The sequence below is a fragment of the Canis aureus genome, chromosome 16 (genome assembly GCF_053574225.1).
Source record: "Canis aureus isolate CA01 chromosome 16, VMU_Caureus_v.1.0, whole genome shotgun sequence".
NCBI lineage: Eukaryota > Metazoa > Chordata > Mammalia > Carnivora > Canidae > Canis > Canis aureus.
In genome coordinates, this window is record NC_135626.1 from 39,974,953 (window position 1) to 39,988,704 (window position 13,752).

A 13,752-nucleotide genomic window follows, 5' to 3' on the forward strand; every position below is an offset into this window, starting at 1 on the left:
AAGTGCCGACCACGAGTGGTGAACCAATACAACCTATACAGTCAATCGTTCAGTAAATAATTGTTCAATGTGACAAGTACTGTGCTAGGTGCGCCAAACTTCTCTGAGGAATATCCCCATCTCCTGTTTCCACGATCACTAGACAGAATAAGCCAGAACAGCAGGTCACCTGAGCAGCCTGAGTTGGTCCTAAGTGCCCTGGACACCCCAAAGAATCAATTATGACCATTCAAGGAAGAGGCCAAAATAAGAAGAGATGTCACCATGCGGGTCCTAGGCCCACGAGGCCTCCAACAAGAAAAAGTGGACATACTACCATGAGATATTTGCAAAAGGCCAAGCAATTCTTTATTGCATAGACAGACATGGTACAAATGAGCTTGTTACACAAGACAGCTGCTTCTTGGCCATCCTTGCTCTAAAGCAGATGGGGAAAGTTGGAGGGGGGAGCATGCCAAGCACCCAACAAGGAGAAGTGGACCCTCTGAAAGCAGGGACTGGGGTTTGCTCTTCTGGCCCCTCTGGCCAGTCCTCCACTCAGCCTGGGGAGTGTGGGATGATAAGGGACATCTCTCTTGCACCCGGCATTCAGACTTCTCTCTTGCGAGAAGAAACCACTTTCCCGTCCACTGTCTCCTCAACGTTGATGCGAACTTTGCCACCACCACCTCCCAGGGAGGCTGTAGAAAGAAGGAACATGCTTTTTAGAGTGGGGGACCCTTGCTGTTCTCCTTCCCAAGGCACGTAGGACTTTGGCTTAGCTCAGGGAGAACTGGACAACATCTCTGAGAATGGCCACTGGCCAATCCTTTGAGAGTGGCCAGGAGGTCTGGTGTGGAATCATTCACGGTAGAGGTGGGTGGTGGCAGCAACAGTTATGCCCACAGTGAGCAAGAAAGTTGGGGTTTTTTACTGCAGGTGAACAGGAAGTGATTCTTACTATTAAATGCAGGAAGGTGGGGCCTAGGGGAATCTATTCTCTGGACAAAACCTGCTCAACCTGGAAGGTTCTCAATAAATCTTCAGCCCCCACTCTCCTGAAGCTGATAGAAGGTCCCTGCGGAAGAGATACCGCCTAGCATGAGTGTGTCCCCTCCCCACTGGCATGTTTGGCATCTTTCTCCTTCCACCCCATCCAGGGGGAGTGGTGGTTTCACCAGCTCCCCTTGCTACCCCACTCGGGAAAAGCCTTCTTACCTTCTCTGGTGCCAATGCCAGCCATCCTGAAAGAGAGGGGAAGCAGATGTAAGAGAAAGGCATGAGCCCAGGTCCCCCTAAGGGAGGCACCCCTCTGGTGGCTCGCTAAGCAATCCTCGCCAGCAGCCCACCACCACCACCACCACCCACACATCTGACTTCTCTAGAGGCTGGGACATCCCAAAAGCCTGTCTAGACCTGCCATCCCAAAGCAGATAGATTCCGATCTACAATAATGCCCCATCTGTTTCCTTTTTGCTGTCCCATTCCTGTCTGAGTAAGAGGACTCTCCACCCCAACCCCAACCGGCCCCTCCCTCACTCCTCCCCACTGCGCCCTCGCCCCTGCCTGGCGTCCTGGCCCTCCAGCAGGCTGCGGTAGGTGGCGATCTCCTGCTCCAGCCGCGTCTTGATGTCCAGCAGCGTCTTATACTCCTGGTTCTGGCACTCCATCTCGCTGCGGAGCTCACTCAGCTGGGCCTCCAGGCTGCTAATGAGCCCCTGGATCTGCTGCAGCTGCGTGGCATAGCGGCACTCCGTCTCTGCCTGCGAACTCTCCAGCCCAGCTTTCTAGAGGGAGCAATAGATCAGCAGACACCAGGTCAGGCCAGGAAGGCAGCTGCCGTGGGCATGCAGACAGGCATCGAACGGAGTGCAGAGAAACAGCCCTCGACGGTGGGAAAGGCTGGGCCACACTGGGGTGGGCTGGGGTGGGCTGGGGGCAGGTGGCCCTACCATGCTGAGCTGGGACTGCAGCTCAATCTCCAGCCCCTGCATTGTGCGCCTCAGGTCTGTGATCTCCGTCTTGCTGGTCTGGATCATCTCTGTGTTGGAGGCCACCTCCTTGTTCAGCTCCTCTGTCTGTAGGTCACACACATGACAAGTGAGGCCCACGGAGCCTGGGGAGTCCTGGGGAGCCGGGGCAGGGCTGTAAAGTCAGGCCCACCTTGCTGAAGAACCAGGCCTCGGCGTCCCGCCGGTTTTTCTCTGCCATGGCCTCATACTGCTCCCTCATCTCGGCCAGCACGCGGGTCAGGTCCACGCCAGGTGCTGCGTCCATCTCCACGTTGACCTGACCTGCCAGCTGGCTGCTGAACTCCTTCATCTCCTGCAAGGTGGGCAGGGGTCATTTAGGGACAGAAGGCAGAAGAGAGAGCTGAGAGTCTGGGCTCCCTCAAGTCACTATACATCCTCCAAGTTCCTGCGCACCCACCCCTGGCCTCTGTTTCCCGCTGAACATGACAAGGCTTGATCACACAGACCCCTTGGCTCTGAGGACGTCTCTTCCTTGCCGGGTCCTACGGGAGGACCTCAAGACAGTAGGGTCCTTGTCTGAGCTCCTGAACCCAATCAGGACAGCAGGTCACACTATCTACCTGCCCTAGCTATGGGTCTGAGAAGGAGAGGGGTCTGGGTCCCCAAAGGATGGTCCTCCTTGCTCTCCATGGAAACCCCTGTTTGGGTGGAGGGGGAGCGTATCTGAACCATGGAGCCCTTCAGCCAACTAGGAGGAGGTGCCAGTGGCCCTACTCTGCCTCCCGGCACTAGCACGCAGCCCCTGCCAGCCCTCACCTCCTCATGGTTCTTCTTCAGGTAGGCCAGCTCCTCATTCAGGCCCTCGATCTGCATCTCCAGGTCGGCCTTGGCCAGGGTCAGCTCGTCCAGCACCCGGCGCAGGCCATTGATGTCGGCCTCCACGCCCTGGCGCAGGGTCAGCTCATTCTCATATCTGGGAAGAGAGAGGGAGCCCAGAGTAAGGAAGAGCAAGAGGCCTGGGCTGTTGGAGCTGAAGGAGGGAGAGAAGGCCAAGAAACAGGGGGGAATCCAGAAGGGGAGAGGGAGGCAGGAGCTCACTTGAGTCTGAAGTCATCCGCTGCCAGCCTGGCGTTGTCGATCTCCAGGATGACGCGGGAGTTGTCAATGGTGGCTGCCAGGATCTGCAGGAGACAGGGACTTGGTACCTGTTCTGTCTCCCCTGATGCTCTCCCCACCCTGCGCCCTGAGTCAGACCCCTCGCTGACAACTTCCCCACTGACACCAGCCACAGAAGCCAGTAGGCTCCCCAGGGTGGTGCTCAGCCTCATCTCAAGTACCCACTAAATGATCCACCCCCATGCCACCCTTCCTGTTTCCAGGGCCTGAAAAACCAAGGAGGGAGGGGTGCCCGGACTCCCCCATGGGAATTGCCTGGCTGGGAGGGGTTGGGGTGGGGTTCAGTGGACTCTGACAACAGCCCTCTCGGGGATAGTCCACCAGCCTCCCCTGGTCACTGGCCTCCTGCACACCTTGACATAGCCATGGACCCACAGAACATGTCACAGCCATAGGAACCTGGACGGCGGGTCAGGAAGGCATTCTACAGCTGAGGAAATCGGTCCAGGTGAGTTGAAAGGATGAGTAAGTGGCTGGCATAATGAGTTGCAGGTCTCCTAAGCCCCAGTACTGCTTTTGGCACCAAAGATGTCCTCAGAGGGTGAGGCAGGTGGTCCTGGCATTCAGGGCTCCTGAGGCTACACTTACCGTTCTTACAAAAGAAGCAAAGGGGCACTTTATGCAGAGCCCTGCAGGGTGTGTGTAACTGCCCCCCACCTCGGACCCCCATGGTCCTGACCAAATTCTCGGGATCCTCCCATGCTGCCAAAGTGAGCGGAGGTGTGCCTGCATCCGCACCTGAAAAGCATTCACTGCTCTCCAAACTATACACCAACAGTCATTGCCTGGGCAGGAAAGAGTTTCCTTGAGGCATTAGGAATGTTGATATTAGAGACGTGTGCGGGCACCAGCTACCTGTGCCCCTCTCTCTGACACTTGAGAACTCACCTTGTCCCGGAGTTCCTCAATGGTCTTGAAGTAGGGGCTGTAGTCCCGCTCCGGGCTGCTGGGGCTCTGCTTCTGGTACCAGTCACGGATCTTCACCTCCAGGTCGCCGTTGGCCTCCTCCAGGGCGCGCACCTTGTCCAGGTAGGAGGCCAGGCGGTCGTTGAGGTTCTGCATGGTGATCTTCTCATTGCCAGAGAGGAGGCCACCATCGCCACCACCGTAGTCACCAAAGCCGCCGCCAAAACCCCCACCAAAGCCACCTCCAAGGCCACCTCCGAAGCCTCCGCCAAAACCACTACCAGCCCCTCCACCGAAGCCACCCCCAAAACCACTACCAGCCCCCCCACCGAAGCCACAGCTCATGCCACCCCCATAGCCCCCTCCTGACCCCGAGGAAACAAATCTAGCAGAAGAAGCTGAAATACTGCGGCTTCCACCGCCCCCATAGAGACTCCCCCCACCAAAGCCGCCTCCCCCAGCCCAGAGGGAACCCCCCCGGGTAGAGCCACCCCCAAAGGTGGAGGAAGAGGTCTGCAGAAACGTGGTGCTCATAGCCAGGCAGCTGGTGAGCTCTCAGCAAGCAGAAGAGGTGCTGGTGGAGGTGCAGGCTGGGCTGAAAGCAGAGCGCTGCGCCGGTCACCCCCCAGCCTGGGGCTCCTTATATAGCCCTCAGAGGGTGTTGTGGAACCTCGTCTCCTCCCCCAAAGGGAAGCCAAATCCTGTGTTCAAACACAACTGCCTGCACACCTCTGCCTGGCTGATGTGGAATCTCTCTTTTCTTTCTTTTTTTTTAATGCAACAAAAGAGATGATTCAGAATGAATGGTGTTTTGCCCCAGGGCCATGGTTTTAACACTTCGAATGCAGGTTCATCTCTCTACTCTGTGTGGAGGAGCAAACTCAGATCCCTCTGCAGCTACCAGGCCTCCGCCTTCTGGGCTGGAGCAGCTGGGGCCAGATCTACCCTCTATGGACTTCTCTGCTGCCACCAGCCCCCCACCCTCACCCCAAAGCAGCCAGCAACCCCCTGCCCCACACACCCTACCCAGGCTCTCAGTTTAGGAGTCTACCCCCATCACTGCTCTGTGCTGACCCACTCACAAACTCCATGTGTGAGCCTGCAGAGCCCAGGCAGAGTGGTGGCCTCTGGAGGATGGGTGGGCTGGGGGTCCATGAGGATAGGCTGAGAACAGGAGAGGGGGGTCAGGTTGCAGCTAAGGTGATCAAAGAAGCCTACATCTGTTACTTCCCTGACATAGCAGGACTCTCCTCCTCCCGGCCTCCCTTCCCTTCCCCACCCAGTGCTCCCCAGCCCCCAGCCCAGTTGCACTGGCACTCTCACAAAGGCCAGGAGGCTCGAGGCTGACAAGGAGCTGACTGATAATCCCACCACCTGCCAACTACACATGTCATTGAACCTTTGCTTGCTCCCAGGACACGTTGGGGCAAACCTCTGCAGATAAGACTCGAGCACGGTCCAAGAAGCCCCTGCCTTCTCCAGGGAGAGGCATGTCCCTGCATAGCAGGGCCAGATTAACTCCATTTGTCCTGTCAGGTGCTGTGGAGCCGGGGAGGGATGCGACCCAGGGCTCTACGTGCCTGAGTGTTGGGAGGGTGGAGATAGGGAGGCCTGGCAGGCAGCCTGGAGGACACCTCTTCACAGAGCAGGATGCTGAGGACAGAGAGGGGAGCTGAACACTCAGGAGAGCCCTTTGCTCTGCCATCAACCCAGGGGCCGGCTTCCAGGGATACGTGATACATGTGGGCAGTGCCACGAGGAGGCACAGCCTGGCCTTCTGGCCCCGGCTGCGGGGCTTGGGGAAAGCCAGAGGGGTGGCAGAGGGAGGCAAGGCTGATCTGGAGAGCCAGCAGGATACCTGGTCCAAGGCTGAAGCGCAGTGAGGTGGGTAGAGCTCCCGGGTCCCTGAGGCTCAGGTTCAAATCCTAGCACCATCAATTACTGCCTGTGAACCCTTGGACCCGTTCCTGTGGTGAGTGAGGGGCACTCTCAGCTTCTAGAGGCCTGAGAGCGCCCAGCCTGCCTCCTCCTGGCTCCTCTCTTCTAAGGAAGTAGACAGTGGGGATCAGTACCTGGGGTTCCTGTCCGAGCTGGGACAGTGTGAGAAGGACCGCAGGCCTAGGTGGGTGGGGATAAATGAGCTGGGCCTCTGAGCACTGGGCACAGACAGTGCGGTATTGTCTCGTGGGTGGGAGGGTATTGTCTTTTCCTCCGAAAGAAAAATAATCAAACTCAGATCAGCCACAGCTCATTAAAACCTCTGCAGACATCACGGCCCCAGCAATTAACACATGAACAATTACACACCATCACCCCAGGCTGAGGGAGGGCTGGGCCCCAGCCAGCCGTCTCTTCTGCACCCTGACTCCCCTCTAGCACCCCCAGAGAGGTAGCTGTTGAACACTATCAGGCTCATGCTGACGTAGCAGCCACCGCAGTCACAATCCTTGTTTTCAAAGCAAACAGTTCCTGTGAGCTCAAAGTCTGGGCCACTTTGGTGCTTGCTCATTAGCACCAGCTAGGCGGCTGGGCAAGGTTGGGGACGTAGCCCTGTTTGGCTCCAGCCCAGGCTGCAGCCCAGGGCCCTGCCTCAGGTAGCACACCTGTGACAATGTGCCAGATTCTGTCCTTTGCCCATTGCAGACACGTCGTCCCCAGGCCTTTTTTCCTTGGGATGGGATGTGCAGCCCAGTGGAAAAGCCTGGGCTGGACTCCACCTCTGCGTGTGACTCAGCCTCTCTGAGCCAGGTTCCCAACTTAAAATTGGGCCATTTTCCCACTTGTATGAGGTAGTTAGAATCACAGAAGGGGTTACTATTTAACAGATTTTGAGTTTCAAGATGGAAACAGTCATGAGCATACACTGGTGGTCCTGGTTGCACAATAATGTGAATGGACTTAACGCCACAGAACTATACATTTAAAAACAGCTAAGATGGTAAATTATATGTGTATTTTACCAGGATAAACAAAAAGGGGGGAAAATGGAGCCATTAGCACTGAGTCCTGCTACAGGGCCACAGTGAGCATCCAATGATGCATGGGGGTGTGGTCTCCATAAATCCACCCTCACCGCCCCCACTCCCCAGGGAGATGCTAGGGATGGAGAGAGCACAAGTCCTGGGTCCTGGGTAACTCCTCCTCCGTCAGGTACATCAGGTACGTGGCTCTCTTAGGTAAATGGCTTTGGGTAATCCAGCCGCCCATCTCAGCTTCAGTCTGCCAATCTGGAAAATGGATATAACCACTCTCCCGCCTGCCGATAGGGATGGAGCCATATGACCCACCACCGACCAACAGGAAATGCTCTGCAAACTGAAATGGTCACAGTGGCCAGCAGAGATGGAAAGCCTCACCCCTTGAATCCTCTCCCCTTCTCTCTCCTTCCCTCCCTCTCCTTCTCCTCTGTGCCAGCTTTTCTGTCAACCCAGTACCCCTAGTTTCAGCTCCCAGCCAGGGACAGAAAAGCTTCTCTGCCCTTGCCTCTCCACCCCCCACCACATACACAAAGGCAGGCTTCATTCCTCACACCCAGACCTGTGCCCCAGTCACCTGCCCCACCTGTGTGGGCTCAGACCCCGCCCCACAGCCACATTCCAGGGGCCTCTGGGGCATAGGGGAGGGTTTCAGCTGTGACAACAGAGGCTTTCATGAACAGGGGACAAAAATCTCTGGGCAGTCCCAGCCTAGGGGTGAGGCCAGGCCTCTGAAATTAAGTGGGAGTGGAGGCGCTGTGGGTGCTGGAGGCCACAGCAGAATTGCTAGGGAGGTGGCAGATGGGGCTCCTGGCCCAGGGAGAGAAGCGAGAGCTGGGCTCTGGGGTCCCCCAGGAACCTCTCCCATGCAAGAGCACATCCTGCAGGATTATTAGCACACGGCATGCCTGGATCACAGCTTCCTTCGCACGGCGCTGGGCACTCACAGCAGCCAGCGTTCCATTCCTTCTCCTACAGAAGACCTTCTGGGGGCCCCAGGGTTGAGACTTCCTCACTTGCTCCCCTCTGGCACAGGGGTGGCCTGTGGTCAGGCAGCTCCATGGGACCGAACACACCCACTCAGCCTGAAACTCTCAGCCAAGGGGAAGTGGAACTACTTATATACCTTTAATTGGCCTCAGTTCTTGGCAGCCGAACTATAAACCACAGGGGCAAGCTCATGCCCACAAAAGGGCAGAATTATACCAGGAAGCTGAGACTTATGCTCCTTTGCTGGCCTGGGACCAGCCACAGGCAAAGCCAGGTTGGGGGTCTTATATGGGAGGTCTGGGTCACAGCCGGGTCCCACTCCAGGCTCTGGGCCCAGGTATGAGCAGGTGGGTGTAAGGGGCTTATGTGGGGCTGCCCAGGAATGGATGACTATGTTAGTGCATGCACACACACACCCTCCGCAGCCTTCTAGGTGGGATGCCCGCCTCCATGACTCAGGCTCTGACCCCCAAAGCCCAGGTTCTCCCTCAGTTAGGTAGAAAAATGTATCAAATGAACTGCCTCAGGGGATCCCAGTCTTAGGCCCTCACATGGAGCAAGACTGGAAGGTGTAAGGACCTGGCACAAGGAGTGTCAATCCCAGAAGACTGGGGTAGGGGTGCCACCTTGGGCCAATCATCAGGACACCTAGCTCCTGGTCCTGTCTCTGCCATGAAGTCTCTGTGTGACTTTGGACAAGTTCCTTAACCTCTCTGAGCCTGTTCCCTGCTCTATAAGATGCCACCCATATAGGGTTGTTCGATCAAATGGTACATACTAGGTGCTCAAGTGAACATTAATTTCAGACCCACAAATACACACCAACTCTTGAGGGAGTAAAATGGAAAGAAAACTAAATCTGAAAAACAAACAAACAAACAAACCCAGTTTCAAATCCCGCCTCTGCTGCATGTTTAGAACAGTTATACGTACAAACGACTTCAGCTCTCTGACTTTTAGTTTACCCCTTGGTAAAAAGGGAGCAATGCGGGGCACTTGGGTGGCTCAGTCCATTGAGCGTCCAACTCTTGGGTTTTGGCTCAGGTCATGATCTCATGGGTCCTGGGATCTGGCCCTGCATTGGGCTCTGTGCTCAGCAGGGAGCTTGCTTGGGGATTCTCTCCTGCCACTCTCCTCACTCACGCCCACGCTCTCTCTTCATCTCTCTTAAATCAATAAAATAAATCTTAAAAAATAAAGAGGGGAGCAATGTTTATTTCACAAGCTTGTTTTAAGGAATAGGTTAGATAAATGAAGAAGAGTTCTGCAAACAGGAATTACCATAACAGTAGGAGTTGGTGAGCACCCTCCCTCCCTCTCCTGGGAATACAGGGTGTATTCTGATCCAAATAAATCCTAAACAGGACCAAGTTCTGGCCCATCTTTATGGACTGAGAAAACAGACCCAACATCCCTCCTGGAGCCATAAAGGTTTATTGGCAGGTCAGGGAAAGAGCCAGGGGTAGGGTCCCTCCCCTCCCATGGCCCTACCCAGGGGCACCCCATCCGCAGGAGAGCAGGGAGCCCAGGAGGCTGCTGGACTCAGAGAGCCTTGGGGGTGGGCAGGTTGTTGTAGTGGGCGTCCTGGCCCTCCAGCAAGCTGCGGTAGGTGGCAATCTCCTGCTCCAGCCGTGACTTGATGTCCATGAGCTGCTGGTACTCCTGGTTCTGCCGTTCAGTGTCCGCACGCACATCGCTCAGCTGGGCTTCCATGCTGCTGATCAGAGCCTGGATCTGGGCCAGCTGGGCTCCAAAGCGGGCCTCTGTTTCCGCCAGTGTGCCTTCCAGGGCAGCTTTCTGAGGACAGGGAGAGGGAACGAGATTAACTGGAGGCTGGTTCCCAGGGACGGCATGGGCACAGCCATGACCCAGGCTGTGCAAGGCTACGTGGGCACCAGTGCATCCCGGGGCAGGGGGCACACACCATGCTTAGCTGAGACTGCAGCTCGATCTCCAGACCCTGGAGGGTGCGCCGCAGGTCAGTGACCTCCGTCTTGCTTATCTGCAGCTGCTCTGTGTGGCCGGCCACCTCCCGACTCAGCTCCTCAGTCTGCAATAAAAGAGGCAGAAGAAATAAGCCCAAGGCAGAACTCACCTGAGAGTGTGAAGACCTCTCTCCCTGCCACCTCCCCAAAGGGAATCTGCTTCCCCCTACATACCCGGCTGGTGAACCAGGCTTCAGCATCCTTCCGGTTCTTCTCAGCCATGACTTCATATTGGCTTCTCATGTCACTCAGGATTTTGGCAAGGTCAATGCCAGGAGCGGAATCCACCTCCACACTGACCTGGCCACCCACCTGGCCCCTCAGGGCACTGATTTCCTGGAAAGACACAGCAGTGGAGATGGGCATGTCTGAGCCCAGAGCCTGCTGGGCCTGGGCCAGGTCTCACTCCCCCATCCCCCAAACAGAAAGGGGCTAGTTCAGGGGCAGACTAAGGAGCCAGCACGAGGAGACAGACGAGGGGGACACCATCCACTGCTGGAACCCTGGGAGCCCTGCTCCACACCCAAGGCCATGCCAAGGGTGCAGCAAGGTGACCATGGTTGAGAGGATACATGCTACCCAAGTGTCCTCAGTCCTGGGAAGTTGGGGTGGAATGGACAGAAGCCCAGCCTGAAGCCTACCTCCTCGTGGTTCTTCTTCAGGTAGGCCAGCTCCTCCTTCAGGCCTTCGATCTGCAACTCCAGATCAGCTCTGGCCAAGGTCAGCTCATCCAGCACCCGGCGCAGGCCATTGATGTCAGCCTCCACACTCATGCGCAGGGCCTGCTCCGTCTCAAACCTTTCAGAGGAAATGAGTGTTGTCAGACCAGCATTTCCTCAGAACCCCTGGAGACTTCCCTCCCCCATCTCCCCCAGGGTTCAGGAGTCCGGGGGGTTGGGAGATGCTTCAGGCCAGCTGGGGTGAGTGAGAACAGAATCCAGTAGCCCCTGCCACCTGCACTGAGCCCCAAAGGGTCTGGGATTGCCCCTCCTTCCCTGCCCCGGCTTCTGCAGCTCTCCAAGGCCAACATAGACTCACTTGGTTCGGAAGTCATCCGCAGCCAGACGGGCATTGTCAATCTGCAGGACAATCTTGGAGTTCTCAATGGTGGCACCAAGAATCTGGAAGATAAGAAGCAGGAAGATGGCACCAGTTCAGCATACTGGCACTCCCTGCCTCCTTTCTCCCTAGAAGAGAGCAAATGAATATGCCTCTACTGCCTAGAGACCAAAGCCCCAGCCATGTCTCAGCTGTCCAGTGGCCTGCTCTCTGGGAGGTCTTGGAATCAATCCATGCCCAGGAGCTGGAGCAGGAGAAAGCATTGTCAGGGACGCTGAGCCAGGGGTTAGGGGATGGATGTGGGAGGGCAAGGAGAGAAGTCTGAGAGGAAAGTATCTGAGATCTGCACGCAGGGAAACTAAATGGTCTTACAGGAGGCAGACTCTAGTGATCTGCAAACCAGATGTAGTGTTGGGGTACCTTTGTCTGTACCCCCCATTCAAAGCACTTTCTGCCTCAGGAAAGGGAACTCCCATTAGTTCAGCATCTGCTATGCGCCAGTTACTTTGCACCTCATCCTTCATGCCAGGTCAGCGGGTATGCCTATTTCAGAGAGGCAGGAAATGGAAGTTCAGGATTCCTTGACCTGTCTGAGGTCCCTCTGCTGTGAGGTGCATATTCACAGCCTTGACTGAGGTACTTGGGTTTATGTTTTCCAAAGAGCAAGTCACAACTCATCATCAATCATTGTACTGGGAGGTAATTTGCATAGTTTTTTAATGAACCTGAACAGAATACAAAACATAAAAAGAGATCACCCACAGTATGGTAAGAATTGTTTCAAGAAAGTGTTCCCGGGGTACCTGGGTGGCTCAGTTGGTTAAGCAGCTGACTCTTGATTTCAGCTCAGGTCCTAATCTATAGGGCTCTATACTCCGTGGGGAGTTGAGGAGTCGAGGATCCTCTCTCCCTCTCCTGTCCCTCTCTCCCCTCTCCTTTCTCAAATAAATAAATCTTAAAAAAAAAAAAAAAAAGTTTTGCTTCCATTTTGAGTGTGTATGACAGAGAATGGATGAAGATACATGGTAAAATGTATTTCTTACTGTTAGGTTACAATTTTTAAATTGTGTAAGCAGTATCCTACTTTGTTGTTTACAACTCTAGCTGTCCCTCCTTGTCCACAGGTCTGGTCAGTCTGCTCTATGCCCCTGGCACCTGGCACCCAGCACCATGCTGGGCACATGGCAGGCACTGGGCAACGCCGTGCAGAGCTGCGTGTTTGGAGATCCAGCACGTGCGGATCATTAAATGTCCCACTGGCTTCTGACACATTTCTTGGAGGCAGAGCTCCCAGCTTCTCCCTGAGGGTGGAGGCCAAGCCCCACCCTACATGCCCTTAGGAGCTCCTCTTAGACTCTACAGCTCCAGCACCCCCAACCCCAGGACTCTCCACCCACACGGAACTGTTGCCGAGAAGGACCCCGGGGAGGCGGGGCTGCCCGCCTAGACCAAGTCTGCAGGCCATTAGCATATGCCCCCTCCCGTTCTTCCCAGAAGTTCCGAAGTCCGGTGAGCCCACCCTCCCTGGGCGGGGCAGGAGGGGCTTCAGCCTGGAGCGTGATGGAAACCAGACGTGCCCCAGCGGAGAAAAGGAATGCAGAGGGGCCTGCGCCGGGGGCGGCAGGGGGTAGGTCTGGCCCGGGGTGGACTGCATTCCTCCCAGGCCAAACTGTTGCTTGTCCCCGGGCGGCTCAAAGCACGGTCCCATCTCCCACTCTTTCGGAAGCCCCTCCCAGGCCTCCCCACCCACCAGCCCCGCCCCGCCACTAACCCGCCCCCTTCTCTGACACCCGGACCTCCACTTCCTGCCGCACCGGCCGGCGCCCCTCACCTGCCCCCGGCTCCCTGCCCCACCCGCGGCCCTCCCACGACCTAACGGGCTCGCTCCCGCCCCGCCGGGTGCTGGCTCGGCTGCCTGCCGGGCCCCGCGGGGCTGGGTTCGCGCGGCAGGTGCACCTTCCGCAGCTGGGCCGCCGCCCACCTTGTCCCGCAGGTCCTCGATGGTCTTGAAGTAGTGGCTGTAGTCGCGGGCGGGCCCGGGCCCCTGCCTCTGGTACCAGTCGCGGATCTTCACCTCCAGGTCGCCGTTGGCCTCCTCCAGGGCGCGCACCTTGTCCAGGTAGGAGGCCAGGCGGTCGTTGAGGTTCTGCATGGTGAGCTTCTCATTGCCCGCCAGCAGCCCATCGGACCGGCCCAGGCCGCTCGTGAAGCCGCCGCCGTAGCCCCCGGAGGACGAGGACACGAAGCGGGCGGAGGACACAGACACGCCGCGGCCGCCCGAGCCCCCGTGGATGCTGGGCGCGCGGAAGGCACCGCCCGGCCCGAGGCGCAGGGAGCCGCCGCCCAGGCCCCCGAAGGACGAGGTGGCGGACGAGTGGCGGTAGCTGTAGGAAGTCATGGCGAAGGAGCGCGCGGGCCACACTGGTCGCAGGAGCAGCGGTGGGCGAGAGGAGTGGCGAGGGCCTCACCTGGAGACTTTTATGCCTGGGGCGGGCCGAGGCGGGGCGGGGGGGGGGGAGGGTAGGGGGGGAGTCGGGGCGGATATCTGAGCCCCGAGGAATTTGCAGGCTCCTGAGTGCAAATATGGGCACTCTCCCCATTGGTCCGTTCTTGGTGGCTCTACCTCCAGCTCTTCCTTCCTGCGGCCCTGCAGGGAAACTGCCCCACCCCAGCCGCTCCGGAGCCCGACTGCACACCTCCTGTCACACT

The 13,752-nt window shown here is 57.1% G+C and overlaps 2 protein-coding genes across 2 annotated transcripts; both read right to left on the minus strand.

Annotated features, from left to right (window-relative positions):
* Nucleotides 1–323: 323 nt before the first annotated feature.
* On the minus strand, nucleotides 324–4,694 carry KRT15 (keratin 15). Its single transcript, XM_077853182.1, has 8 exons — nucleotides 4,017–4,694; nucleotides 3,051–3,133; nucleotides 2,769–2,925; nucleotides 2,143–2,304; nucleotides 1,932–2,057; nucleotides 1,546–1,766; nucleotides 1,198–1,223; nucleotides 324–680 (listed from the first exon to the last, which is right to left on the minus strand). Exons 1-8 carry the CDS (start codon nucleotides 4,566–4,568, stop codon nucleotides 589–591), a joined length of 1,419 nt encoding a protein of 472 aa, XP_077709308.1. The 5' UTR covers nucleotides 4,569–4,694; the 3' UTR covers nucleotides 324–588.
* Nucleotides 4,695–9,414: 4,720 nt separating this feature from the next.
* On the minus strand, nucleotides 9,415–13,498 carry KRT19 (keratin 19). The gene is made up of 6 exons (XM_077853181.1): nucleotides 13,025–13,498; nucleotides 11,023–11,105; nucleotides 10,626–10,782; nucleotides 10,159–10,320; nucleotides 9,924–10,049; nucleotides 9,415–9,796 (listed from the first exon to the last, which is right to left on the minus strand). The coding sequence occupies exons 1-6, from the start codon at nucleotides 13,439–13,441 to the stop codon at nucleotides 9,542–9,544; spliced, it is 1,200 nt and encodes a 399-aa protein (XP_077709307.1). The 5' UTR covers nucleotides 13,442–13,498; the 3' UTR covers nucleotides 9,415–9,541.
* Nucleotides 13,499–13,752: the final 254 nt, after the last annotated feature.

Coding starts and splice junctions, on each gene's coding strand:
- KRT15 (XM_077853182.1), bottom strand. CDS start 4,568: ATGAGCACCACGTTTCTGCAGACCTCTTCCTCCACCTTTGGGGGTGGC. Junction 2,926..3,050: donor GCGGATGACTTCAGACTCAA/GTGAGCTCCTGC, acceptor CTCTCTTCCCAG/ATATGAGAATGAGCTGACCC. Junction 1,224..1,545: donor CTGGAGGGCCAGGACGCCAG/GCAGGGGCGAGG, acceptor CCTCTCTTTCAG/GATGGCTGGCATTGGCACCA.
- KRT19 (XM_077853181.1), bottom strand. CDS start 13,441: ATGACTTCCTACAGCTACCGCCACTCGTCCGCCACCTCGTCCTTCGGG. Junction 11,106..13,024: donor TCGAGGACCTGCGGGACAAG/GTGGGCGGCGGC, acceptor CTTATCTTCCAG/ATTCTTGGTGCCACCATTGA. Junction 10,783..11,022: donor GCGGATGACTTCCGAACCAA/GTGAGTCTATGT, acceptor TTCCTCTGAAAG/GTTTGAGACGGAGCAGGCCC.